The sequence below is a fragment of the Drosophila persimilis genome, unplaced genomic scaffold (genome assembly GCF_003286085.1).
Source record: "Drosophila persimilis strain 14011-0111.01,24,50 unplaced genomic scaffold, DperRS2 tig00000520-arrow-pilon, whole genome shotgun sequence".
NCBI lineage: Eukaryota > Metazoa > Arthropoda > Insecta > Diptera > Drosophilidae > Drosophila > Drosophila persimilis.
In genome coordinates, this window is record NW_020825317.1 from 5166896 (window position 1) to 5193667 (window position 26772).

The 26772-nt window shown below is 51.6% G+C and overlaps 1 protein-coding gene across 1 annotated transcript; it reads right to left on the bottom strand.

The window, feature by feature from the left end:
• Nucleotides 1-271: 271 nt before the first annotated feature.
• LOC6596785 (PAX-interacting protein 1) lies at nucleotides 272-26772 on the bottom strand. The gene is made up of 2 exons (XM_026990157.1): nucleotides 26680-26772; nucleotides 272-1084 (listed from the first exon to the last, which is right to left on the bottom strand). The coding sequence occupies exons 1-2, from the start codon at nucleotides 26770-26772 to the stop codon at nucleotides 272-274; spliced, it is 906 nt and encodes a 301-aa protein (XP_026845958.1).

Sequence of the window (26772 nt, forward strand, 5' to 3'; positions counted from 1 at the left end):
ATTCAGAATCTTCCCGATATATTAAGTATTAATGTTAATGTTGACGGGCTTCCATTATTTAAAAGTTCTCGTGCACAATTGGGGTCTATTTTTATTAGAGTAAACAAATTAAGCAAATTTCCGGTCTTCCCCAAAGGTATTTTTGCGGGTCACAATAAGCCATTTAATTCTGAAGAGTTTTTGTCAAAGTTCACAAATGAGTTGTCCGATTTAAAGGCAAATGGCCTCACCATTCGAGCTGTTGTTTGCGATGCTCCTGCAAGAGCATTTGTTACAGGCACACCTGCTGATGTGTGGCTGGTGGTGGCGGTGGCAGCAGTGCCACAGAGGGTGGCGGCGGAGGTAGCGCCGCCGATCGCATGTGCTGCATATGGGCCTGCGGTGCCATGTGCTGAAATATGTTGCAGTGCTGCTGCTGCTGCTGTTGCTGCTGCTGGTGGTCAGTGAGGTGGTGCTGCTGTGGCTGGGCGGGATTCACATCGGGCGCTGTCTGCAGTATGATCTCCGGCTCCAGGTTGAGGGCCATATCCTGATCGTCCTGCGTGTGCTGCTGGCCCCGTAGCGCTGCCAGAGCAGCCGCCTGGGCAGCGGCCATGGCCGAGGCGGACACATCTTGGCCGTACTCCTGCTTGATGCCGTTCGGGCCCGCGTACAGCGTGGCACTCAGGTTCTGGTGGAGAATGGGGTGGCAAAGCTGCGGCATCAGCGTGACGCTGGTGATGGGCAAGGCGGGGTACGCGAACGACCGCGGCTGCTGTTGTTGTTGTTGCTGGCCCTGGGAGGTTGGCGGTAGACCAACATCGGGCTTGACAACAGGCACTGGCTGTAGTATGGCCGCGAATTCGGGCGGGAGCTGTGAGGGATCGGTCACCAGGTATCCCTTCTTGCGGTCCTTGCGTATCTTGTCACGCAGCTTCTCGAGCTGCCGGAAGGCCTCGTTCGCCCTCCGCGCCTTCTTTCTGTCCCGATCGCGCTCCTGCTCCAGCCGCCGGTACTCGCGATTCATGCGCTTGATACGCTTCCTCTCGCGATCCCTCTCCCGCTGTATCATCTTCAGCCGCAGCTCCTCCTTGGAAACGGCAAGCTGGAGACACACTTTATGGCCAAAATGGGGAAGTGGATGACCCCCGAAGAGAAGGCACGCTAAAAGTTCATCATGCGTTAACGGGATCGTGCCCTTTCTTAAAATGAAGGGTAATGAAGACTTTTTAATTATTTTGGCTGTGGTTCAACAGCAAAAGCTCACAGCAGCAACGGCAGAAGAAAAACGCGGAAAACTAAAGCGAAGTAACGACGCGCCAGCAGCGAGAAAGAGAGACAAAAGTCACCGGCGCAGCGTAGACGCCGAACGACGACGCCAGCCCTCTGCCGCCGCGAGAATGACGACGCTGGCCGCCCACGCTGGCACTGGATCAAGAGAGTTCTGAGGCTGGAGAAGAAAAACGGGGATTAAGAGATTCGTTTTGAAGCAGTCGTAGGAGTCGGCCGTGTTTGCGGATAAAATTCGAGTGGCGTACGAAAAGTAAAACACGTGGCGGACCAGATCCACGCCAACGCGGGGGAAGATCCTGCATCGACGCTGTGCTTACGGGGAGAAGACCCTGCATCGATACTACACTTACGGAGAGGAGATCCTGCATCTACGCTGCACCCACGGGGAAGAGGAGGCTTTCGACGAATACAAGCGTGGGAGTTCAGGGGTAAGCGAGTCTCTAGACGTGTATACGGGCTGCTGAGCGGTGCGATAGGTAGGGAACCAAGAAAGAATAAAGTGAAATGTAATATAACAGCGGCGATACGCGTCGGTATTCTCGTACTCGTAGTAATTCTTAGTTCGGCGGTGTCCCGTAAGTGCTATCCGGCGATTGCCTAGGCACTCTCGGCGATGCTTGCCGGTATCCCCGACCCTCGTAGTAATTCTTAGTTCGACAGCGTCCCGTAAGTGCTATCCGGCGATTGCCTAGGCATTCTCGGCGATGCCTGTCGATATCCCCGACCCCCGTGGTAATTCTTAGTTCGACAGTGTCCCGTAAGTGCTATCCGGCGATTGCCTAGGCACTATCGGTGATGCTCGTCGATATCCTCGTAGTAATTCTTAGGCCGACAGGGTCCCGTAAGTGCCGTTCGGCGATAGCCTAGGCACTCTCGGTGATACTTGCCGGTATTTCCGCATAGCAAAGTCCCCCTTCCGCGTCGTAGTAATTCTTAGGCCGACAGGGTCCTGTAAGTACCGTCCGGCGATAGCCTAGGTACTCTCGGCGATACTTGTCGGTATTTCCCGAGCAGGGACTCCGGGATTCCGTTATGTTTTGCGGTGCTAATGGGAACAGTTGGTCAGAAAAGCGAATAGTTGAGGGCGTCGGGACTGTACCACGCGCAAGCGCGGCCGGTCAACATCATTAAGGCAAAGGAATAGCTGTGTCTGTAAAACCGCACGTGCGGCCGCCCATTATTCACGTACATCCGAGGCTGGCTTCCCTAACCTCCCTAGCCTTAGCGTCAACACGTGGCCGCCGCGCCCACACGAGGAGGAGAACACCGCAGCGAGACGGCCGAGAAAGAGAACCGAGCCGAAGCTGGGCAGAAATCGCTGCAAAAAGAGAGCGACACGCGGCGAGCAGCGAGTCGTGAGCTGCAGAAGCCGAGCGAGCTCCGGAAACCTCCCGAAGACCGACCGTCCCGGCTATATATTTTGGACTCAGAGCCAGAAGCAGTCAGTCAATGCCCAGCCTTCAAAACGATAGCAGTCATTCAATGCCCGGTCTTCAGCGTGATCATTCAAAGCCCGGCCTACCAAACGATAGCCGATAGTCAATGCCCGGCCCTCAGCGCGAGCAGTCACCGCCCGGTCTTCAGAGCAGTCATTCAATGCACGGTCTTCAGCGTGATCATTCAAAGCCAGGCCTACAAAACGATAGCCGAGAGTAAACGCCCGGCCTTCAAAGTGATCAGTCAGCGTTCAGCCATCAACACGGGACGAGATCCAACGCTTAAATCAACGAACCCAGCACGACCAGGACCACAAGGACAATTCCCAGGACAACGATAGCAAGGACTATCGGCCGGACTAGCAAGGATCAACAGTCAGGACAATTCCAAGGACAACGATAGCAAGGACTATCGACCAGGACCCCAAGCAGCAAGGACGCCTCCACTGGACAACCGTGTTAACCGTGCATACGCCGCGCTTCCGTGACTAGCCCCAAGGACTCCGGTATTCAGTGCGTTACCTAAGAAAAGATTCTACCGGAGGGTCAATACATGATACTACCGTCGGAAACGCGAGAGACCTCGAAGTGCCAGTTCGACCACCGTGCTTCGACATGGGGGTACAGTCGATTTCGTATCGGCGCAAGGACGAATTGCAGGCCATCGCCGCCGAATTCGGCCTCGGTGAAAACAAGACAGCGGACGAGCTGCGCAGCCAGATCTCGGCCTTTATTTCGCGCGGTGAGCATCCGACTGCGATCGAAAAACGGATCAAAGAGCTCGGAATGGTCTTCGACAGCGCGCCCAGCCCGAGAAGCCCGAGGAACACGTCCCCGTCGCCGGGACCGAGTCAGCGAGAGCGGAAGGAAGGGATCTGTGCGGAGCAGCCTCTATCTATCATAATTCCCGAGTTCCCGCGTGCAGCTCACGGCGACTCTGGCCGGCTTGAAACCACGACTGACCGACGACATGGTGACAATCACCCCCAGCACCGCTTCCCCGAGGAAGCCGGAACTTCGCGACCCGGAAGGGAAGAAATTTCCTTCGCCGCCCTGGCCGATAAACTGGGGTCTGAAGTTCGACGTACACTCGGATGCGCTGGCTTTCATCGAACGGTTGGAAGAAAGGGTCGACTGATATGGCGGAAGCCCAGCACAACTGCCGCGAGCCATCTCCGGGCTACTAACTGGCAAGGCAGAATTATGGTTTAGGACGTTCCAGATGCAAGGCAAGCCATGGACCGAGTTCCGGAAGGAGTTCTTGGAGTTCTTCCTACCCCCGCGATACTTTCAGCGCTTGCAAGATACGATCCGCTCCCGTCACGAACGACCTCGAGAAGCCTTTCAGGACTACGTGATCGACCTCCGACTCATGATGCAACGAGCTCAGTATACTCTAGACAGGGAGCTGGACAGGATCTACGAGAACCTTCGGCCGGAATACAAACTGTTCACCCGTAGACATGAGTTCGAGACGTTGCGAGAACTGACCCAATTGATAGTAGCGTACGAGACAACGCGGGACCGCGAACAAACCCACCCAGCTAACGACCGCCCAAATACGAAAGCCAGAACGCCATCATACCAAGGACCCGGATTATCCACCCCACAGCATGCCCCTCCAGACGACACCGGGCCCTCCCGGAGCGCCGAGACGGCAAGCCGCGTAGTGACCCAGGATGGAGACCGGCCGGTGAACACACGCCGGGCCTGCCGGAATTGCGGGGAGGAAGGTCATTTCAGCAGTTCATGCAGGAATCGGCGAGTGCTATTCTGTTGGGAGTGTGGCCGCCGCGGCATCCGGACGATCGACTGCTGTAGGCTATCCGAGTCGGGAAACGGGCCGAGTCTCCGCTCGTCAGGGAACCGATCGGAGACATACCTCCAGGGCCCCCAGGAGTAACTCATCCCTTAAGTTTGGAAGGAGGCAGGATCGCCGCGCTAGTAGCCATCGAAGGAGTACCGCTCACAGCTACCCTTGACACGGGAGCAACGCGGTCGTTCGTCAGTCAACGCACCGCTCATGAAGTAAGTACCGGAGGGAACGCACGGAACATAAGGACTACCGTCCGCCTGGCGGATGGTACAGCAAAGGAGGTGACGCAAGCAGTTTCGGTCAAGGTACGTCTGGATCAACAGGAAACGCGGGTGATTCTATTAGTCCTACCCATGGTAGTGGACGACATCATACTGGGGCTCGATTTCCTTTGCGGCGTCCAGGCCATAATACAATGCGGATGAGCGTACTTGCAGTTGACCCAGCGGACGATCCGGGAAACCAACCCGATCCCCACATCATCCTCGAATCGGCCCCGCATGGTTACTTTTAGTGACGAAAGTCCCGCGACTGCATCCGCTGCTCCTACCCGCTCGACCAATCCAACAGCGACCCGGACGAAGCCGACGCACCCGAACCTCGACCACGTCAGACCCAGCAATGTACCAGTGACAACGCACCGGAATCTCGACCACGCGGGACCCAGCAATAGACCCACGACAACGCATCAGGATCTTGAACGCGCCAGACTCAGCAACGCCACCCGAACCCAACCCACGATTCGATACGACCACGCCAGAATCATCAACGAAGCTACGCCGGAGACGACTGCGACACCGCTGGACACACCCAGGGCCAGTCCATCCGCCCCGAAGAACGCCCAGAGTAACGAAGCCACGACGGAGACGACTGCGACACCGCTGGACGCACCCAGGGCCAGTCCGTTTGCCTCGAAAACCACCCAGAGTATCCCTACCAAGACAACGGAGCTAAGCCACGACCACGCCAGAACCAGCAGTAACATCAGGACAACGTTTCTAAGTTTCGACCACGCCAGTCACAGCAGCAATATCAGGAAAACGCTTCTAAGCCCCGAAACGCATCGAAGCTTCGACCATGCCAGACCCAGCAGCAATACAAGGACAACGCATCTAAGCCCCGACCGAGACGGACCCGGCGGCGCTAAGAATACAACACGATCAACGCGAGCCAAATCAGAAATGCCCAGCAGTGCGGCTCAATCAGAGCGAACGACCCCACGGGAAACCAGCATCGTTCTACACCACGACCCGCTACGCCTGCAAGACCACGGCCCCGAAGGACAGGAGCGGGTCAAGGTAGACCAAATCGCATCTATCCCCCCAACGGATTATCAACTCACCCCTTTAGCCGATGCCGCGGCCGGTCGACAACGCAACCCTTTTCGAAGATCAGACTCGACTGACCCTATCACCGGGAACCTCGCCATCATAACATGTGCCCTGCTCGAAGAAATCTCGCCACCTACAGCCCCCATCACCGAACCACCCCTCCCGCCGTGGGTAGCCGAGTTTTTGAAGCAAGATTTGGCCAAGTTCGAGGGATTGGAGGGCGTGTCTCACATAGCTGAGCATACCATCACTCTGAAGGACGACAAGCCGATAAAGCAGAGGTACTTCCCCAAAAATCCGGCCATGCAGAAAATCATCAATGCTCAGGTCGACGAGTTGCTGCAAGACGGGCGAATCGAAGCTTCAAAAAGCCCACACAGCGCTCCCATCGTACTGGTGGGAAAGAAGACAGGCGAGATGTGGATGTGCGTAGACTACCGACAACTCAACGCGCAATCAATACCCGACGCCTACCCACTGCCCAGGATCAACCACATCATCGAGAGGCTCCGTAACGCACGTTACATCTCGACTTTGGATCTCAAGAACGGGTATTGGCAGATCCCTATGGCTGAGGGGAGCCGAGAATGTACCGCCTTCACCGTTCCGGGCAGAGGACTCTTCCATTGGAAGGTGATGCCGTTCGGACTGCACTCAGCATCGGCCACGTTCCAGCGACAGCGTCATCGGACCACAGATGGAACCCAACGCATTCGCTTACCTTGATGACATTATTGTCATCGGAGCGGCGTTGGAGGAATACGTCGACCATCTGCGAGAGGTGTTCCGGAGACTACGGGAAGCAAATCTAAGATTGAACCAAAAGAAATGCAACATCGTATACCTGGGACATGTCATTAGTGAGCAGGGTATACACACCGACCCAGATAAAATCGTCGCCGTCCGGAAGTTGGCCCCACCCAGTTCAATAAAGGAGCTTCGACGCTGCCTAGGAATGGCATCGTGGTACCGGAGGTTTGTCCCAAACTTCGCGACGATTGTACAACCAATGCCTAGCCTCCTGAAGAAGGAGAAAAGGTGGATCTGGAGTGACGAACAGCAGGCCGCTTTCGAGGAGTTGAAGGAGAAGTTAACCCGAGCACCCGTCTTAGCCTGCCCGGATTTCGCGGAGAGGTTCGCTCTACAAACTGACGCAAGCGACTACGGTCTAGGGGCAGTCCTGACGCAACAGATCAGCGGAGAGGAGAGGGTCATAGCCTACGCCAGTCGAAGGCTCTTGAGAGCAGAAGAGAACTACTCAGCCACGGAAAAGGAGTGCTTAGCCATCGTTTGGGCCATCAGGAAATTGCGATGCTACCTGGAGGGCTACCACTTCGACGTCATCACCGACCATCTCGCCGTGAAGTGGTTAAACTTGATCAATAATCCAACCGGTTTCATCGCCCGTTGGGCTCTGGAACTCCAACAGTATCGCTTTGACGTGCTTTACCGACGCGGAAGCCAAAACATCGTAGCAGACGCTCTTTCCCGGCAACCTATCGACACCATACAGCGAGCCCTAGAAGACCTGCCCACCTGCCCCTGGATACAAAGGTTGCTCAAACGTATCCAGTCACGACCTGAGGAATGCAGAGATTTTATAATCGAGAACGGACAGATCTACCGGCAGCCTGGACACCAATCGACCAATCGAGGAAGAATCTCACCAGTGGAAGTTATGCGTCACCAGTGGCCATCGTAGACGAGTGTTAGAAGAATGCCACGATCACCCGACCGCCGGACACCTAGGAATACGGAAGACTACCACTCGGGTAACCCAACGATATTACTGGCCAGAACTCTACAGAGACGTGGCCCGATACGGGAAACATTGCGAAAGCTGCCAAAAATTTAAGGTGAGCCAGAACAAACCCGCAGGTCACATGTATACGCGACAGGCGAAGGGCCCGTTCGACATCCTTTGCGCGGACTTCGTAGGCCCACTACCCCGCTCAACGCACGGCAACACGATGCTGCCACGAACCCCGACACCACAGGACGAGATCAGAGAGACATCGACGACGGACTACCAAATGGAGCCGTGGCAGCAAGACCCAGACCCCGAACCACCCCCCACGCCGTGGGCACGCAAGTTTCTGGAAGAAGAACTGGCGAAATTCGACGGACTAGCTGGAGTCTCCCACATCGCCGAACACACGATAACAATGCGAGTCGACAGGCCCGTGAAGCAGCGCTATTTCCCGAAGAACCCGGCCATGCAGAAGATCATCAACGCGCAGGTGGACGAGCTGCTACGGGACGGAAGGACCGAGCCATCCCACAGTCCCCACAGCGCCCCAATTGTCTTGGTAGGAAAGAAGACCGGAGAAATGCGAATGTGCGTGGATTATCGCCAACTAAATGCCCGCTCGGTGCCGGACGCATATCCGCTGCCACGGATTAACCACATTCTCGAGAGACTTCTCCACGCTCGCTACATCTCCACGCTGGACCTCAAAAACGGATACTGGCAGATCCCGGTGGCCGAGGGCAGCAGAGAGGCAACAGCATTTACCGTCCCCGGCAGAGGACTCTTCCAGTGGAAGGTCATGCCTTTTGGCCTACACTCAGCCCCAGCGACGTTCCAGCGAGCGTTGGACAGCGTCATCGGACCCACCATGGAGCCGTACGCGTTCGCGTATCTCGACGATATCATCGTCATCGGAGCCGCGCTAGAAGAACACATCGACCACCTTCGCGAGGTTTTCAGGAGGCTGCGAGAGGCGAACCTCCGACTGAACAGAAACATGTGTAGTTTCTTCAGGAAGAGTTTAGTCTACTTCGGCCATGTCATCAGCGAACAAGGCATCCACACGGACCCAGGCAAGGTCAGCGCAGTCCAGAAACTAGCACCGCCCACCACACTGAAAGAACTGCGACGCTGCATCGGGATGGCATCCTGGTACCGACGTTTCGTCCCCAACTTCGCCACGGTGGTCCAGCCCATGACCAACCTGCTCAAAAAGGATCAAAAGTGGGAGTGGACAGACGAACAACATCAGGCATTCGAGACTCTCAAGGAAAGACTCACGCAAGCACCAGTCCTGGCATGCCCCGACTTCGCCGAGCGATTCGTACTCCAAACGGACGCCAGATCGTATGGCCTTGGAGCAGTATTGACACAACAGATCGACGGAGCAGAAAGAGTCATCGCCTACGCAAGCCGTCGACTACTCCAGGCAAAGGAAAACTACTCGGCCACCGAGAAAGAGTGCCTTGCCATAGTCTGGGCAATCCGGAAGCTCCGATGCTTTCTGGAAGGATACCACTTCGATGTAATCACGGATCACCTCGCCTTGAAGTGGTTGAACTCCATCGATAATCCAACGGGACGCATCGCCCGCTGGGCCTTGGACCTCCAGCAATATCGGTTTGACATCCACTACCGCCGAGGAAGCCAGAACGTTGTGGCTGACGCCCTCTCACGACAACCAGTAGAAACCCTGCAGCGAGCCGACGAAGACCGGGACCCTTGCCCCTGCTCCTGGCTGCAGAGGCTCCGCAAGCGGATCCAGGAACAGCCGGAAGGACACCCGGAGTTCATCATCGAGAGCGACCAAATATACAAACAAGCCAGCAGCAGAACCAGCGAAGAAGACCCTATCAAATGGAACCTATGTGTCAACAAGGACCACCGCCGACGCGTGCTAGAAGAGTGCCACGACCATCCGACAGCAGGACACCTCGGAATCAGGAAGACAGCGACACGAATAGCCCAGAGGTACTACTGGCCCGGACTGCACCGAGATATCGCCCGATATATCCAGCAGTGCACCAAGTGCCAGCAGTACAAGGTGAGTCAAACCAAACCAGGAGGGAAGATGCACACCCGCCAAGCCCAAGAACCACTGGACATCGTCTGCGCCGACTTCATTGGACCATTGCCCCGATCCAAACACGGCAATACTATGTTGCTGGTGTTCTTCTATGCCTTCAGCAAGTGGGTGGAGTTGGTCCCACTACGCAAGGCCACCACCGCACTACTGGAGACCGCTTTCCGGGAACGGATCCTGAGCCGCTTCGGAACCCCACGGAAATTCGTATGCGACAACGGGACCCAATTCACAAGTCGCTCTTTCTGAAAGTTCTGCAAACTAGCAGGCATGGAATTGGAGTATACGGCGCCCTATACGCCACAACAAAACCCCACGGAACGAGCCAACAGGACGATCAAAACCATGATCGCCCAGTACATCGATGGAGACCAGCGGACATGGGACGAGCTGCTGCCCGAACTCAGCCTAGCCATCAACAGCAGCACATCGGACACCACAGGCTTCAGCCCAGCATTCATCGTACTCGGCCGGGAACCTCGGTTGCCTGGAGCCTCGTACGAAGAGACGACCCCAGGACTAGGCGAAGTGACAGAGACCCCAACCAACAAGGCCAAGCGACTCAAGGAAATCTTCGCCTTCGTACAAGAAAATACCCAGCAGGCATCACAGACGCAGAGCAGGACCTACAACCTACGTCGACGCGAATGGAGACCCACGATCGGGACGCTCGTGATGCTACGCCAACATCACCTGTCCAAAGCGGCGGACAACTTCGCTGCCAAACTGGCTCCCAAATATGAGGGGCCTTAAAAAGTAATTAAATTTATTTCTCCCACCATAGCACGACTCCAGAAGCATCCGTGAAGACAACGACGAACGGCCGGACTAGCCGACCTCAAGGCCTACCACGACTACGAGCACACACTCACCAGCGAAGACAACGATGACGACGACCCCAGCACCAGGAAAACCGCGAGTTCATGAGGGCCACTTATGGTAGTGCGCTGCCGTAATGTCCTCGCCCCGCAAGGGGCAACCGCGTACACACGCAGTAAGATAGCTTAACTCCCCTTAAGGGATTAGAGTAAGAAATAGCCAGAAACTAGAAAATGCACCGATCAGGGAAACCCAGGGCACAGGGCACATCAGTGGCACAGGTCAGGTTCTAACCAAACAAGGTTTCTTCCCCCCACCAGATCCGACATGGACAACCCAAGGACGAGCGACGCACAGCCTCTAGAGGCAGAGGATGGCACGGAGGGGCATCCTAGGGGTGCGTCGCCGCCCAGCTCAACCGCGGTCCACGACCAGCCAACCACAAGCAAGACACCACTCCCCGACCCCGCAAGCAGAACCGGGCAACACCACGCAGCATGGACCATCAACAGGAGCCGTACCACGACCACCCAGGCCACCTAGGCCATCCCGACGTCGGGCCCGCCCCGAAGGCCCACCGTCGCCCCGCCGGGCGACAACCATGACCTGGGCATGGCTCAACGATGTCGTCCGTCCGAACACGTCACGAAACAACCTGTCTGGGATCATCACAGTGGGGGCGATGCGGCCATCGGACTCAGACGAGGAGGTCCGAGCAGGCCGGGCCCAGCAGGAGCCACCAAGACGCCCACGCCGCCGCAAGCATCCAGGCCAAGGAACAGGCACCGCCGTCACCCCACGCGCGACTCGAAGACGCGTCGAGCCAGGACACGTCAACCTGGACCCCAACTCCGAGGGGCAGAGCAGCTCCCCAGTCGCGCACAAACTGCGGCTGCGGTCCCCACCACCACCGCCCTATTACCTGTACCGCATGGGAGACCCGCTGACCCCACGGCCAAACTACGACAGCAGCTCCGACGAAGGGTTCACCAGCCCGACGATGGAGGCCGACAAGCAATGGGAGCCGACCTGCCAGGCAAGCACCGATGAAGAGCTCTTGCACGACCGACGCTTCGGAAAAGCGGGTGGCCGCCCATGGGTCAAGCACTCCGTCCGGGAGCTAAACCGCCAACTGGAGGCCGAGCGGGCCACGACGGGCCCATACTCGGACGTGAGCGAGGACGAAGATGGGCCGGCCAACTGCCAGAAGAACACTCCAGCCAACATCGCGGTTGACGTGGCACCTTGGACCACCTGGAAGGACGCCGACAGGACCCTGCAACTGCTGCTCGCCCATCCACGGCCCATCACCCCACCCAGGCCCGGGAGGGAGATCATCCCCGCGTCGGACAACGACACAACAAGCGACGACGAGGTACAGCTCCTAGAAGAGGACGACACCACTCCGCTACGGATCATCGACGGCAGTCTGGGCGATGCGCTGCCCCGACGGCTCCGGAACCTCGGCCTTCAGGATGAACACGAGCCACCCAGACACGTAACCGGCAATGAGCTGCCCCAACTGCTCCAGGAACTCGGCCTGGAGGACGGACCCGTGTCCCCGATACCCAGGGATGGCGGAGACGAGGAGGTAGCCTGGATCCTGGGAGGGCAGGAGAACCCAAACGGCCCGATCCCGGACACCAGCTGGGACGACGGGTGCCACGCCAGACTGCAGGAGTGGGACGCGCAGGAGGAGGCGGCAGCCCCGGAAAGAAGGGAGAATCCCGATTGGCAGCCGCTGGACCACGCACCAATGAAGTGGCTATCGCCAGTTCCCACCGACCACAACGCCCCGAACCCGGAACCGACGAGCTGCACGGCCCGAGAAGCCGAACCAGGAAACCCGAGCCAACCAAAGGAGGACAGCGACCTGTCATTGGGCTTGGAAGAGGCAGAGGCGGGAGGACTACTCACAGCGTTCGAGGAGATGCCCGAGCTAAACGCGCTGCAGGAGGAGCAGGAATGGCCAATCGCCCCAGTCGCCTGGCGGGTAAGCACGCCTGACCGCCGCATCCCGCAAAGCCTGCTGGAAGGCGCCAGCGCTCAGGCAAACGCGGCGCGTCACGGGCGCAGCCAGATCCGCAGCCTAGAACACCACGACGGCCAACGCTTCCGCGTATGCATCAGCGGAAATTTGGTGCGCATTTCACCGCGCCCCACCCCGAAGTAGGAAGGGAGTGTGAAGGCATAAGCCTCCACAACACTGACCACGACACCATCCCCTGAAGGGACCGCCCCGACGGCTTGTTATCTAATTTCATTATTATCTCAGTTCATTATCACTATTATCGGATTTTATTACTTCTATTATTATTAGTATTACCAAGACAAACAACAATGAATCCTTATTTTCACCCATTAAAGTAAGAAATAGGCTAAGAAACCCCAAAACAGTAGGCCTTTTTACTTATTAGAACTAAGAGAACCAACACGTAAGAGAGACGCAGCGAAGAGAGACGCACACCACGGCTATACGAAGGCGAAGAGAACCAACACGAAAGAGATACGCTCTTACGCCCACGCAGCCAACGCAAGGAAGAGAACGGCTATACGCAGACGAAAAGAGACAACATGAAAGAGAGCGAAGCGGCAGAGAAGCCGCCGATCGGTCTTACGCCCACGCAGCCGAGGAAAAGAGCCGACGGTGAAGCAGGCAATACACACACGCAGCCATACACCCACGCAGCCAAGGCCGGCAGCCGAAGGCGGCGCAGCAGCGAAGCGGCAGAGAAGCTGCGAAAAAGAAAAGCCGAGGCCTGGCACGGTCCAGCGCGAGCCAAGCTCGGGAGTGATCTCCGAGGGCTGAGCCAGACCGGTTGTGCGGCGGAAGCCAAAATAGATGTGAAAATTAAGCCGGGACCGCGCCGTGTACACAATAAGCCGGGTTCGCCCGCACGCGGTGAATAAAACCAGCTGTGACCGCACCCACGCGGTGTGCAAGGGAAGCCAAGTGACGAGGACCCGCCGTGGGAGAACAGGACCCAAAGAAGGGAAACAAGGGTGAGCCACCACACGTATGTGAGCTCTGGGGGGGATAGATCGGTGCAGTAGGCAGGTATAAGCAGAACATTCCCGCAGTTTCTTTACATATCTATGCCCACATGTTGTTTATGATATTTTTTTGGCGTTTATTTCCCCGCTGCAGGCGCGGGATTTTAAGTAGGGAAATGATCCGAAAACAATAAAGACACCAACCTCAACCCACCTGTCTCAGAACATTCGCCCGTAGGAGTCACTCACCCCCCTCCCCCTCTCTTCCATTTCCCGGGAGGCCCGGCGAAGTGGATGTGAGTCGTGGATCATGCGGCATTCACCAAGCTGGGTTTTCCCTCTCCTACACCCTCGACCGGGGGACCCGGCGACGCAGATGTGAGTCGTGGATCATTCGGCATCTGCTAGGCTGGGCTCCCCTCTCCCACACCTTTCCGATCCCTGACCCAAACCCCGTCTCCCGCCCCACATGACCCCCAACGCACGTCTCTGCAGCTCCCAAGCACGGCTTCACCCACGCCTCGTGGCCGGGCCAGGCCCGACCGTCCCACGATCCACCCCACGGGCGCGCTTTCGCCACGAGCGGCTCTCCCCTTAGGTCCTCACACAACAAATTTTGCTGTGGGGAAGGACCGGGCCCTGGACAGACTGAGAAGCTGTACCTCGGCCTGAGAACTTCCTTACAATATCTATCCAGTTGCTGAATTTGGATCAGATCGGATAATTTTTATAGCCGAAAAGAAAAAAACAATTTTCAGTGGCTACGCAGCGCCCGACGTCACGCTCAGACTGATTTTCTGTCTCTCTCGCACGCACTCTTTGTCGTGTCGTTTAATATTAGCGCCGTCTGCCGGAGGAGAGCCATACTGACTTAGTATCGGGTATAACTGTAGAGTTGCGGTGTCCGCAGCAACTCACAACGTTCCCCCTCGTCTAAATTTGTTCAATGTCTTATTGATGCAGAATATGAAAAAAGTCGCGAGTTTGCTTTACTCTTTCAAAATGGTGGTAATGGAAATCAGACACAGAAGAAGAAATTACGTGTAAGTTGAATAAATTTTAAGTTAATCGTTCAAAATAATATGTTAGCTTAATTATTTTTGTTCTCAGGATCGCTCAAAAAAAATAATGGACGCAATGGATCTTTTTGAAAGAGGTGAAATAGATATACAGGGATTTCTGACATGCACTGTTTCCTTAGCTGACCGCTTTTCAAAGCAGGACTTCTTTGAAGGGGTGGACAATGAAAGCAATTTAACTGGAATGTCTTCTGATATGAAATCTTCCACATCGTCACTTTCATCGAATGCTTCTCATTCAAGTCAGTCATCTGATAAATCATTGGTTCAAATGAATCCATGCAATGTGTGCCTATGTAACCCAAAGTCTGTGTTATTGCGCCCGTGCAATCAGGTAAACATTTGTGGTACATGTTGGGATCAAATTGTGGCCCACAACCAAGCAAAAAACGACTTGGAAGAAAATGAAAATATAAAGCCAAAATGTCCAAGTTGCAACCGAGAAGTCGAAGAGGCCATACGCAATGTTTTTATTTATAATTAACTTAAGAACGACAAAATTTAATTTAATTTAAACTGCTATTATGATTTCTGTGTATTTGGACTATTGCACATTTTTTAATTTCAATAAAATCATGTTATAAAATGAAATGCTGTCAAAAAAATATAAGTGTATTTTACATGCGAAATTAGTTAATTATTTTCTGGCGGACTTAAGTCGTTTCGAAACGACATATCTCCGCCATGTCACAAACGACATATCTCCGCGCGGAGATATGACGTTTTGAAACGACATATCTCCGCCGTTCCACAAACGACATATCTCCGCGCGGAGTTATGACGTTTTGAGACGACATATCTCCGCGCGGAGGTATGTCGCTTTAAAACGACATAATTTCGATCAGAGATATGTCGTTTGTGGATCGGCGGAGATATGTCGTCGGAGATATGTCGCTACCCCGTTCAAAGTCGTACAGGAGAACACCCAACGGGCATCCCAAGAGCAGAAGAGAACATACGACCTCCGACGGCGCGAGTGGCGACCCGAACTAGGAACCCTAGTCCTCCTTCGGCAGCATCACTTATCCAAAGCCGCCGACGGTTTCGCGGCAAAATTGGCCCCTAAGTACGACGGGCCGTACAAGGTAACCCAATTCTTATCTCCCAACATAGTTCGACTACAGATTCAACAAGGCAAACAAAGGAAAACAGCGAGTTTAGCCGACTTAAAGGCCTTCCACGGAGTGGAACACCCCGAGGAGAACCCGACGACGCTGGAGAGACCCGAATGACTTGCCGACTTCGCAAGGGCCACTTGCGGTAGCGCGCTACCGTAACGTCCTCGCCCCGTAAGGGGCGCGACCCACGAAACCGTAAGCTACGTATACATCCCCTTATGGGATTAGATAAGTACTACATCCAATGTAAACATCTTCTTACTCGCACCGCTCAAGCAGGATAGGGGGAGGGTATTAATACTTCTAGTTAAGACTGGCAGGTTCTAACCGACAGGCATTTTCTCCCTAGAATCGACAGAAGACATGAAGCGTCTAAGAGATGGAAGGCAAGCTCGGCCCCTAGGGGCAAATGGTGATACGACGGGACACCCTAGCGGAGACCAGCGGCCTGAAGCCCCGGCGCCTGCCGACGAACCGACTGCAAGCCGGACTCGCGGCTGGATCGTCAACCCCGATGGGCCATCCACCTCCCGTCAAGCCCAGTTGAGGCGGCTCGGAGAGGCGACTCTTAGACAACCGGGCTGGATGCCATGGGGTCAGCGCGCGGCAGCCATCCAAGGGTGGATCGACCAACAAACACAGGACCCGGGGACCGACGCCGAAGAGGAAGTGGAGCCCGATGGTCGCTTCGCAACCGCAGGTGTCCGCTCGGCGCCCAATCACGACGTCGCCGCCCTGAATCGCCTTTGGCTCGGGAGTTACGGGGCTGCCATAGACGACGACAATGCGACCACGGACACCGACGAGCACGAGACGATCCTGCGCGACGCTCCAAGCCTGGCGTCCACGCTGCAGTACGAAGGGAGCGGACACCCAGTGGCTCGCGGAAGCGAGTGGGACTCGCCCCTTTGGGCCGAGTGGGACCTGGCCGGTCAAGGTCGAGTAGTCACCCCTCCAGCTGTACGCAACGAGGACGAATCCGGTGATGGTGCTGGACCACACTACTCTGACGTGTCAAACGCGAGCGATGCAGGGGAAGGAGCAGGACCCCAACGCGACGACGGAGGGTCCGATTCCGGGTCCCTCATGAACCTGGACTTCGCGCCACAAGCGAATCAGCAGTGGGCACCAGCCAACCCATCGGGGTCAGCTGACATCCCGCCCCCCCTCTTTGCCGCCCACGCCGGACAATCCGCCGTCGAAACGGCCCGAGGATCCAATTGCACCACAGAACCGCTGACGAGGACCATCATCGAGGCACAACGCTGAAAGGGAAAAAAACAACACTGCCGAAGCGACAAAAGCCATCTCCGCAACATCAGCGTAAACCCTCGTTAAATAGCGCCACCTCCGATTCTAAAGCCAACAGAAGAAATCAGCCAACGCCATGAACGCCGCACCTGAAGACCACGTCGGAACGAACGAAATCGTCGACCTCACGGGGGACACCGACTCGGAGGGGTCCGATGTCGACACGGACACGGAGAGCGGAACGTCGTCCGGCAACAGCACGGACGACGGAGAAGAGTACCCCACGGACTCGGAGGAGGAGACCCTCGAGACCCGGAGGTACGACCCCCCGCCGCCATACTCCCGTCACTGCCCGCCGGGCAGCATCACCTTGCAAGGACGACCGTCGGAGCTGCCCTCGTACCAGCGAGCACTGAGAGGCACCCCACCACGCGGCACGTGGACTTCGACCTCTTTCCCCCATGGGCGATAGATTCAGCGACTACTCTAGGCCCCGCGACGCGACCCCCGACCTCCGCGGGCCCATCAACACCGACGAAGAGGACAGTCCCGATGAAGACACCAGTCGCCATGGGACCACTACCCCGAACGAGGACCCCAAAGCCGACGAACCCATGGAAATTGATGACATCAACACAACGCACCCCGACGCCTGAGGTGTACGAGCTATCTGTTGCCGAGTACGCCGCCCGTTGGACGGTGGCTCCGCCAGAGTGGACAACGAACACCGAATCCTGCCAACGTCTCTAATCCAGGAGGTACTGTGGCGACTAGAGCCGCGGGTTCGGACCCTGTTCGATAGTTGGTGGTTCGAGCAAAGGTACAGGATCCACCGCCGCACACCCGACGCACGAGTCTTCGTAACTCTCGTCGGGGAAGAAAGGGGAGGGTGTAACGAAACTAAAAGGTTTCGATACAATCCGTCCCCCGACTTATAATGAGAGCATCGCACCACACCCCGCAACCGACGCCCCCTCTCCGCAAGCAACCAACACGCGCCAACTCCATAACGATGACCAAAGACATCAGGTCACGCGAACTTTCCCCACTCCAGGCCAAGCCATCGGCCGAGTGCGGTCTTCCGGGTTCATCGACGGAGGAAAGTCGACGCCGCGAAAATCTGCGACGATCACCAAGAACGGCAAAGTGCACCCCGACGCGGAAGTGCATTTGTCAAACCCGCAGACCCAGCAATACGGGCCTATAAAAAGACGGCGACGAGAACCAAAGGAAAACTTACGCAGAGACCCGGTCCGGAGTACAGACGCGGTACCCGGAACTCACGAGAAGACATCGGCGACGAAGTAAAATAAGTTCATTTAAACCACTAATAAGTACAACAAAGTGTCAAATTATCGAAGTAAAAACACCCGATTGCGTAAGTTCACTCCAATTAGTCGAGGCACCGACGCCACCCAGCCCTGAGTCCACGCAGCCGTTTCGTATGCACGACGAGCGTCGCCCATTCTAGCCCGATCCGCCCCTCTACGATAGGCCGCCCCCGACGCCGCCCTTACGGTTCCATCCAATTTCTAAAAATTTCTTGTGGATTGACCCCTGGACGGGACTGAGCTTACCTCAGCCTGAAATAGGTCCATCACAAGACAAATCCTCCGAATTCACGGCACGTATCATTTACTGTGGCGCTTAAAAATACAAGAAAGATTTCAGTTTTACCCAAAAAAAGAAACCTAACTTTTGTTTGATTAGGCTTCTATTTTTAAGCCGTAGAAGCAGAAAAAGCTGCGCATTCCGCAGTAGAATTGTTCAAGTTCCCATCCAACTGCACGGAAACCCCCGCAACCCACGCAACCACCGCACCACTGGATCACCCTGATGCTGCACGATTAGTGAAGAAATTATAAAGAAAAACGCCGCAAAAGTTTGTTCTTTACAATGCTCCGTTTAATTCCGACACGTATATTTACATTCCTATATTTCGTTTACTTAAGATCAGAAACAAAAAAATATATATACGTCCAAGTTCACGATGTGCTTGCCACGAAGGAGAAAATTAACAAGGGCTCAGTTCCTCTAGGACTGCGGTATTTATACCTTTTTGTCGCTGCGCAGTGCAAACACACACAATCATGGAAGCAGAACTGCTCTACACGAGCAGTGCTGCCAGAAATTCAGAGCTAGATTCAAAAATAAATCGCAAAAATGGCTAAAACTGAAAATAAATACACTTAAAATTAGACATAGACCCCTGGAATAAAAAATGCTGTGGTTTTTTTGCTTTTGGTTATTTTAGCGATAAATTAACAGATATGTGCAGATATTAAGAATAGCCCAACAGAATAGATCCAATAATTTGTATGCAAAAATAAAATCCAGACGAGAAGAAATATACATCTAAGGCTAAAATAAAAGCTGAATGTATTTAAATAAAATACTAAATTGCTTGTAAAAGCATTTTGAAAATTTTATAAGCCATTTCTAGCTATGTCTTAAAATATGCTCAAATGGCTGCACTGTACACAAGCTCTCGGTGTGCTGGCGCTGCTACATAACTGTATATGTACGTATGACGTACATACATAAATATAAGCGAGAAAGAAAACGTTCGGGTTCGTGCGAGGGGAGGAGCGAGCGATAGAAATACATGCTCTCGTTTGGTTGCTGTTCTGTCTGGTAGCAGCGCAGAGGCAAAATTAGGGACTTCACATTCTCTAACAATTGTTGTGTTGTTGTAACTTTTGTCGTTTGCTTTGCCATCTTTCTGCCCGCTGGACGACAGGCTCGGCAGAGGTCGTGCGCCGCCGCATCCGACGCAGAACCGTTTGGAATATTTCTATCTCTCTCACGCCTCTCTCTTTGCATGCTTCGTTAGCTTGCAGCATGCGGAAGTGAGAGAGATAATCTGCCATCGCGTTGCTGGTAGCTTGTTGGCACACAAAACGAGGGGGAACGTTGTGAGTTGCTGCGGACACTGCAACTCTACAGTTATACCCGATACTAAGTCAGTATGGCTCTCCTCCGGCAGACGCCGCTAATATTAAACGACACGACAAAGAGTGCGTGCGAGAGAGACAGAAAATCAGTCTGAGCGTGACGTCGGGCGCTGCGTAGCCAGTGCAAATTGATTTGTTCCTTTTGGCTATAAAAATGATCTGATCTGATCCAGATTCAGCTATCTGATAGATATGGTCATTATCTATGATTTTGCGTTTTTAGTTTTCTCGTATCCTCAATATTGTGGATGCAACGCCCTTTGTGGGGGCGGAAGGGGGTGGGGCGAAATTTTGAGATATGCGTTTTATAGTGAGATCTAACAGGAGTGCGGATACTAAATTTGGTTACTCTAGCCATAATAGTCTCAGAGATTTGTGAATATCCCCAGATTTGCATCCTTTGCTGGGGCGGAAGGGGGTGTGGCGAAATTTTGAAACAAACTGGTCTCGGTCCGATATATTAGGAGTGTGGATACCAAATTTGGTTGCTCTAGCTTTTATAGTCTCTGAGATCTAGGCGCTAATGTTTTACTCTAAGCAAAGCCGCCTATGCTACGTGTGTGTTAGAGAGAGACAGGGCGAGAAAAAATGAAATTGTTTTCTTGATGCTGGCTATAATAATAATACGATCCAATTTAGATTCCGCAGTCTAAAAGATATCGTCATTCTCTACGATTCTGCGTTTTTGGTTTTCTCGTATCTTTAAAATTGTGGAGGCCACAGATTTTCGCCCTTTGTGGGGGCGGAAGTGGGCGGGGCAAAGTTTTGAAATATTTTTGTAGCAGTGACATATCACAGAAGTCTGGATCCAAAACATCGTTGCTCTAGCTCTTATAATCTTTGAGCATTAGGCGCTGAAGGGGACGGACAGACGGACAGACGGACGGACGGACAGACGGACAGACAGACATGGCTCAATCGACTCGGCTATTGATGCTGATCAAGAATATATATACTTTATGGGGTCGGAAACGATTCCTTCTGGACGTTACACACATACACTTTTACCACAAATCTAATATACCCCAATACTCATTTTGAGTATCGGGTATAACAAAGGGAGCTTTTTTTCTTCCGAAGGAATGTCCAACTCATTTCGAATGATGGCCTGCTGTAATCTTGATGCAGCAAATATTCCTGCATCACTTTGACTACCTTTGAACCCTAATTCAATAAAAATAAATTTACAGTTAGAATCGCAGCGCCTTGAAGAACAATTGAGAAACATTTTTTATAATTAAAAAAAATAATCCGAGCCAGAATTTGTTGGGCATTTTATACGGCAATGTTTGCCGTCAATAGCCCCAATGCAATTGGGAAAACTTGACTTTTCGTAAAAGTCATGCGCGATTTTTTTGTACTCTGTACAGTCTGGTGGGATCATGTGAGTCGAATTCAATTCTTCCCAAATCGCTGAGCATGTTTCTGGAATTATTTTCCGCAAAGTGCTTTCCGCTATTCGAAAGCTAAATGCAAGTGCTCTCATCGAAGTACCAGTCGACAAATATTTGAAACATTTCATATTTTTATTTTCAGCGGAGCAGTGCAAAAAAATGTTTAAATATTTAAAAGACGAATACCGCAAGGCTCAGCGAAATGTGCCAAAACTCGTATCAGGAGCAGCAGCAACGGAGCCTCACGTTTCCAAAATTAAATATTTTAATTTAATGCATTTTTTAAAGGATGATTTCGGTGGAGACGGTGCCCCGGACGACACATCAATGCCATTTAGTGCTGAACTGTACGACACCGAAATTGACATGACAAAATATGACATCGAAAAGCCAGGAGTGTCCAAACGACATAACAAACGACAAAAAGACATGGACAACGAACTCATGGAAATTGAACACAAAAAACTAAAACTCTTGGAAAAGGAAATTGAAAATAATACAAATAACAAAGACTCAGACGATATGTTATTTTCAAAAGTTTAATACCTTTGCTGCCGAGCTCCCTGTCAGCAAGCCAAAAACTGCGGATGAGGACGGACATTCAAAATGTCGTCCTTAAATATTTGGAGGAAGATTAATTTTATTTATTTTCATAATTTATATATTTTGTTAGTCATTTCTTTCTTTCTTTATTTATTATTATTTGTATGTTACATACCTTACAGACTTTACATACATTATACCTTCATACATACTCTAACTACACATTCATACATCTAATTACCCTGTGAACCAAAGGGGTCAATTGACCCCTCTCGAACTAGTTCTGTGCTGTTTACCGCGCAACTAGCTACGCAACTAGTTACGCGGGAAGCGAACGCGGACCAGTCGAAAAAGAACCGAAAAACGAAGGTGCAGATGCCTTCGTTTTGTTTTCGAAGTCGACAAATAACCGCAATTCCGTGGAGTTATGAAGAAAACGCGAACAAGATTTACAATACAGTGCCCACTCAGCTATTTTTTACCGAGCCACACCATGCAATAAGCACCGAAATGGTAAGTTAATCGTGATATTTTACTGTACTTGCGCTCGTGGAATGCAAGAGACAAGAATTTACACAAACAAAATGGAAGAGTCGTTTGTGTCATTAAAAAAGTGAGAAAACAAATTAATAAATAAACTATAAACAGGTACGTGCAAATATATTATATATTTTAAATAAAATGATGAGCAATAGATATTTGCGTAGACTCCGTAAGTGTGAAAGGGAAGCTAACCTTGCAAAGTTAGCGTTGTGCAGGGAAGAAAAAGAGGCAGAAAAAGTGGAAGAAAAAGAAATTCTGATAGAAGAGGAGGAATTCAGGACAACAGCAATGAAATCAATACTCCATCCAGCTGGCGTTTTAAGTAGCTTGCACTTCATACTGAGCAAACACATTGTCCTAGCATTTAATGTCGATGGGGTCCAAGGGAAGAAGGCCCTTAGGACCCACAAAGAATTCTTTGCAGGTAAAATACCATTTACACAGCTAGAGATTTAAAAATGTTTCATATTAAATGAAACAAATATTAATTACAGAATGTATTCCGCCTGGCGATGAGCCACCCGAAAGCACTTTACGGAAGGCAATGCAGAGGATGAAGAAGAGAGTATTTAAAAAGAAGTGTCTTACAAAAAACCAGGAGTAGGCTAAGCAGCATATAATTAAAAATGATTCGTTTATATTGAAAGACATTGAGTTTTTATTTTTGTATTATTCCAGACTGACAGATTGACTACTACCAGTAGTCAGTTCGGAGCTAGTTACTGGTAACTAGGTCAGAACTAGCTACGGGTAATCGAAGGGTAGTCGAGTGGGTAACTAGTTGCTGACTTTCTTCTGGTAACTAACTCCTGAGCAACTAGCTACGAGTAATTGAAGGGTAATCGAGCGGGAACCAGGGGTGGTTCCGCCCTAGGACATGCATGTGTTAAATTCTCCGCTGAAATACATTGCGGGTAATCGATCTGGAACCAGGGAGGTGAGAATAGTAGCTTGGGCGGCACCGGTACGGAACTAGTTGCCTGGTACTAGAGGGTACATACCCTGCAGTACCAGCATTGAGCGATGACGAATGTCATCTACAATGTCATCGAGGCGTTGACGCCAGCCAAATCGAACCCTTTGTTTTTTCTTTTGTTTCTTTCTTTTCCGCGCGTGCCGAACGTAATTCGGTTCTGCCGACCGTGCGCAGTAGCAGAGAACTTCGTTTTATATGTTCGTTTTCTTTGCGCCTGCGTCGACAGAACTCTTTTGCTTTGTTCTTTTTGCTAATTGCAATTGTCAGACGGAGTTCTAAAAAGTGATTATTAATCTGGAGTTTTAATAAGTGATTATTAATTATTAATCTGCGATTATTATTATTATCAGGTAAGTGCAGTTTTGAATTAATTAATAATGTGTTGTGCGCGTGTTAAATAAAAAAAATCTCAATTGTATAAAAAGTTAAATTTATGGAAAAACGGTGTTCAAATTATATTAATGTTTCGCTGCATTCACATTATATTTCTTTATTCTTCTCTTATGCTCGGGAATAAAAGAAGAATAAAGAAATAGAATATAAATCCGTATAATCTGCGGTGGGCATGAAATTGCAATTTTTGAGCAGTCCAGCAGCAAAACAAACAACAAAAAGTAACCCTTATTTGTGCGGCTTGGCTCGCTTATTATGTGCATGATATTTATGTAGAAATCATGCACTTAATAAGTGATGATTTTTTGGCTTAAATCATCGCTTATTAAATGCATGATTTTTGCCTAAATATCATGCACATAATAAGCGATGATTTTTACCTAAAAATCATGCATTTTATAAGCGATGATTTAAGCCAAAAAATCATCACTTATTAAGTGCATGATTTTTTCCGAAAAATCATCGCTTATTAAATGCATGATTTTTCGGCAAGGCTCGATGACAATGTCATCGATTATGCCCTAGGACATCTCCATGTTAATGTCATCAGCTCAGCGTATGGCCGGTCATCAACTATGTCATCGGGGGTAGTGACGCTGTCATCGACGTGTCAGCAGCTGAGTCATTAATGACCGGTACTGCAGGGTACATACACACATACATATATTCATACACACACATACTCACATAACTACATACACATAACGAAAAATAAACAGTACAAATAAAAAAAGGTTCCTTTACGAACCGCAATGTAACAAAAAGACTTTCTTTGGGTCCAATGGGTTCTCGAAAGAAGGTCTGCTGCTTTTGAATTCGCGAATCAATTTTATTTAAAATATAGTCAAAGGTCTCAACCTGCATTCTTGCGTATTCGACAAATTTTATTGGGAACCTTCGAAGCTGCTACATATGGTGAAGCTCCCCAAGAACCGGTCGATCCCGAAAAGTTTCGTGCACCCAAATCACTCTGCGTATTTTCCGTTCATTTAATAGTTTCTTCATGTGCACATTTTCGCACAGTAACATTTTACGCACGCGCGACAACATTTTGGGAACGCTTAAAGAGAGAGAGGCTATGGCTTTCAGCTTTCAGCAATCAGATCAGCCGACAATGTACGCACCTGCAAGCTGATTCTGCCTGAAAAAAGCTCTCAGATAAGCTGAGTTTTCAGCTCCGATTTCAGCTGAGCTTTCAGCTCCGATTTCAGCTGAGCTTTTAGCTCCGATTTCAGCGCCGATTTAAGAGTCAACAGATCTGAGCCCTCCGCTTCGAAAGATCCGTTGCGATGCGCGGCACAGATTAGCTCAGCTGTTCCCTAAATCGAGCTTGCATGCACCCACCCCAATTATGCCATGACCTGCATCGCTCATTGGCCCACGGTTATTGCATGCGATATGCCCGAGCACCATAGCAATAACCTTCCCTGGATCTGGACTGTGCAACCGCAACCGCAACCGTTACAATTCTCAGAGTATTAGCTTCTGTTGGCTTCCTTTTTTAATGTGTCTCATCTCCTTTCTTGAGGGACGGTTCTTCTTGTCGTCAGTCTGTCTCATTTCTGGGCTTGTCAGTAATGAGAGACTCGCTCCGAGGGGATCAAAAGAGCGATGAGAGCGAGATACCCTAATTCACAAACCGCCTTGCACTACCACATGCCCAGTACAAAGTGCTTACAAAGCAACGGCAAGAGACTGCTCGAATGCTGATATAAGCCCCTCGCATTCGAAATGCCTGACTGGCTCCCAGGTGTTTTCGTTTCTAGGGAATCCCCTCCACCCTTCCTGAATGCTGGACACCTCAGGAAACTATGACGGGACTCTTAAATTATCCTTCGATTTTTTCGAGGAGTCGCGAAGGTGTCGAATTTTACATGTGAGGGTTTGTAGGCGACAGAATCGTCTTTTAGAGAACATAATGGGTTTGGGAGTCCTCAGTCCTCAAGCAAACAGCCACAGAAAGCGGTGGAAGAACCACAAGGATCTATGATGCAGGTATTCAGGGAGGAAGAACCTCAGAGAATCCAGCAACAACAACAGAGATACCAGGAGGTATTAATTTGGGTGCCGAATGAACGCATGTGGCCCATCTCGACTTGGCTTCATCCAGCAGACAAATCCTCCGATTTATCAAATAATGGAAATGTTGAAAATGACAATTCTGATAGTTGGTTAAACTTAGATCTTAATTCTCAAAGTACGGAAAATAAAGAAAATGAGCCTGAAAATTTTGAATTCGAAATCGCCAACAACATACCTACAGATAACCAGATGGATGAGTTGACGGAGGATGCCATCGAATACCTAGCAGGTTATGTTATTAAAAAGTTGGGACTTTCTTATGAGTTTTCAAAAAGATCGACATTTACCTACGTGGATGAGGTATCGCATGGCGGACTAATAAAACCGTCGGAAGAATTTAAACATAAAATCAAAGAATTTGAATTAATATTTATACATTACGTAAAAGAACATTTTAATTTAACCACAAATGTTAGGGCAAAATTATCAGGAGCAGCCACAGACGGAAACCTTCTATGAAACCCTTCGCGCCTTTTCGAAAAATTCAACGCTGAAAGGGAAAAAAACAACACTGCCGAAGCGACAAAAGCCATCTCCGCAACATCAGCGTAAACCCTCGTTAAATAGCGCCACCTCCGATTCTAAAGCCAACAGAAGAAATCAGCCAACGCCATGAACGCCGCACCTGAAGACCACGTCGGAACGAACGAAATCGTCGACCTCACGGGGGACACCGACTCGGAGGGGTCCGATGTCGACACGGACACGGAGAGCGGAACGTCGTCCGGCAACAGCACGGACGACGGAGAAGAGTACCCCACGGACTCGGAGGAGGAGACCCTCGAGACCCGGAGGTACGACCCCCCGCCGCCATACTCCCGTCACTGCCCGCCGGGCAGCATCACCTTGCAAGGACGACCGTCGGAGCTGCCCTCGTACCAGCGAGCACAGAGAGGCACCCCACCACGCGGCACGCGGACTTCGACCTCTTCCCCCAT

Excerpts from the sequence above, each read along its gene's own strand:
- LOC6596785 (XM_026990157.1), bottom strand. The coding sequence starts at position 26,772 with ATGGGGGAAGAGGTCGAAGTCCGCGTGCCGCGTGGTGGGGTGCCTCTC. Across the intron at positions 1,085-26,679 it reads CCGACGGTCGTCCTTGCAAG|CTTGCCGTTTCCAAGGAGGA; the intron begins GTGATGCTGCCC and ends GTGTGTCTCCAG.